We start from the raw sequence: 2,801 nt of genomic DNA, 5'->3' as shown, positions 1-2,801 counted from the left end.
CCGCGGCGTCCCCGCTCGTCCCTTGCTCCTCCTCCCCCGGGCCCACGGCCCCTGGCTCGCCGGGTCTCTCCTCCGGAAGCGCGGGGCCCTCGGGCGACCCCTGGGGACCCGGGGCGCCGCCCTCAGGCTCCGTGGCCTCGGCCATGGCCACAGATCTCTGTCCTCGCCCGGGACCCCTGCCCTGACGCTGCTGGGGGGGGCTAGTGGCGCTGGGCAGGGGGTGCGGTGCTGGGGGCGCTGCGCCCCCTCTGGGAGGACGCCCCCCTCGGAGCTCCGGAGGACGCGCGGGCGAAATCCGTTCGGTCCGAAGACGCCGCAGCCCTTTTGCCTGGCTTAAGGCTCTCTGGACTCTCCCTCAGCCGCTCGCGCTTCTCCTCGATTTGGTGTCCGCTTCCCGAGCAGACCCCAACCCACGCGCGGCCGCCGGTGCAGTGCACGGCTGGAGAGGACTGCTTTGCTCCTGCACCCTTGGAAGTGCCCGCTCCGCTGTCTACTATCCTGGAGTTGACCAGAAGTCCTTGATGCTGACTCCCATCCCTTGGAACTTGGGCGGGGTTTGTCTTTCCCTTCCTCATTTGGGTGACCAGGGAGTCTGACCAATGGCAGCCTTTCTTGTGAGCTTTGTGGATTTTTATGAAAAGATACTGGCTCTACTGGCCGCTCGGGTGTTTTCTGGAACAACTTCAAGTTCCAGAGCCATTTAAATCACCCCCCTCAACGCACACGCTGACAACCAACACCGCCTCCCCACCTTATCCCAAGAGTGAAGCGTTAAGTTCCTCCAGTACCCAAGTGAAGATATCTACGTTGTGCCTTGTATCCAAGAGCAAGGGTACAAATCCTGAGAAGTAGGGGAGGCCACATTAGCTGCCTTCCAATATCGACGGGGCTTTTGATCAGAGATGAGCTTTGTTGGGCAGGCAGCGCCTGCCTTTCCAGGCATAACAAGTCATAGGAGTTCTGCACTGGGAGAAAGGTATATCCCTCATTTCCCTGGTCCTTGAGGACTCTGAGTGTTCTTGTATCTTGGGGATTCTCCTAGATTTCTATATCCATGACCAGTGCTTCCATCTCAAAATTAAGAGCTTGGGAAGTTGAAGGTGGAGAAAGGAATATCCACGATTTGAAAGAGGGGGCTATGGAATTCACAGGTTAGGAATCTCCCAGGATCACAGATGGAATACCTTCTCCTTATGTAGTAAGCTTACTATGAGCCAGGATAGATCTTATGGATTACAGTAAGGAACTGGGTTACTCAAGATGGCACTGTCTGAATATGGTGGAACTGGAATCCCAGTTCAAGACTAAGTTGACTTGTCAGGGTCTTGATGACTTTGCTACTGCCCTGAGACACATGAGCCCCTCATGCCCATGGAAGATTCTGTTTTCATTGAAAGAGCTAGAGGTGTCATTGATGTGGCTTGGAGTCACACCTTTGACCATCACCAGAATGTCTCCTAGTTCCCATGCCCCATCACTGATGGATGACAGGACAGGAGCCCACGGAAACTCAGCTGCATGCTACCTTTCACCAAGGGGTTGCCCTACCTTGGAAGGAATTGGCCAGAAGCTTCATCACCCCAAAGTGGTATTTACCCAAAGCACAGTACCCGCACAGGTGAGCTATAGATGGGCAGGTTGGACACAGACTCTGCTCTGCAGAAGCTCTGGGTACCTAGAAAAGGTGTCCTGCTACATTCACCAGGGCAAGAAAGCTGCCATCACTCTTGTAAAGAGTGATGCCAATACACTGATCCCCCAAACAGCAAATACAGTGTGGGTAAAGTCCCTTCCGCAAACCCTGTAAGGCCAGGTGTATCTCAGAAGACAGAATTCTTAGAAAGATGATTGAGTGCTTATAACTGTATATTACATAACACAGCATAACACCCTGTGGTAAAACATTTTACTATTTCTGCAGTGACATAGATGAGCATCACATTAGTTGAGATATGTAGAAACTATACATAGCTTCAAGGCTGCCTAATATAGGTTCACCACCAAACGAGTTCAGGTCGGTCTGGCTTTGCTCCAGGTGAGTTTCCCAAAAACCTTTTAGTATTCAGAGCTTTTTAGGATTTCAGAATGTATGTGGACCTGTGAACCACTGAAGAACTCCAGGTTTATTTGCACTGCTTGCAAAAATGTGAAATGAGTTATATGTATAACTGTGGTCTTAGTAACAAACGAACTGTCTCTAATGCTCTGCTTTTTACAAAGAACCGAATTAAAGGCATGTATTTATGTGAGTAATAATATTCCATAAACTTTAACTCAGGCAAATTTGACAGAAATATGCTGGTTATAGAAGGACTCATATCTCTAGAAAATCCTTCTTTTCCGAAACTACGGTTTGTTGACAAGACTGTTGACTAGCTGACTAAGAGTTGTCCCTGGAGTGTCCTTGTAGAAAAACAATACTAATAAAATCTATTTTTCCTTGGCACCTGCTTCTGCATATCATACAGGTTATTTAATATGATTTGGATTCATTATTTTATACGGTTTGGATTCATTTGCTCACATTAACATTGGCTCTCAAAATAACATCATTCTGTCTATAAGGTGTAAAATCTTTCACTTTTTAATGATGGTCTCCATAAGCATTTTTAAGTGTTTCTATCTTATAATTCTGCAAATTTCTTTGATTTTCTGTAATTAAATAAAGTTTTTTTAAAAATGAATACAAGCTTAATGCTGAAAATATGGAAGACAACAACAGAGCTCTTGACAACCTTTCTGTAAGCGTTAACCACAATTAAACATTCTATTCCTTTTGTGAGAGAAGAAGATATATTGTT

At 47.6% G+C, this 2,801-nt stretch overlaps 1 protein-coding gene across 1 annotated transcript in view; it reads right to left on the bottom strand.

The window, feature by feature from the left end:
* The window catches only part of CLIC6 (chloride intracellular channel 6), a 45,933-nt gene extending 45,788 nt beyond the window's left edge, over positions 1-145 (bottom strand). The window contains exon 1 of the mRNA XM_021707007.1: positions 47-145. Within this exon, the coding sequence (XP_021562682.1) occupies positions 47-145 (99 nt within the window). The remainder of the gene's footprint in view (positions 1-46) is intronic.
* Between the last annotated feature and the right edge of the window lie 2,656 nt (positions 146-2,801).

The sequence above is a fragment of the Carlito syrichta genome, unplaced genomic scaffold (genome assembly GCF_000164805.1).
Source record: "Carlito syrichta isolate Samal-C Ts95f unplaced genomic scaffold, Tarsius_syrichta-2.0.1 Scaffold316292, whole genome shotgun sequence".
Classification (NCBI taxonomy): domain Eukaryota; kingdom Metazoa; phylum Chordata; class Mammalia; order Primates; family Tarsiidae; genus Carlito; species Carlito syrichta.
Note: the sequence above shows the minus strand (reverse complement) of the source record. Positions and strands in the feature narration are given on the sequence as shown.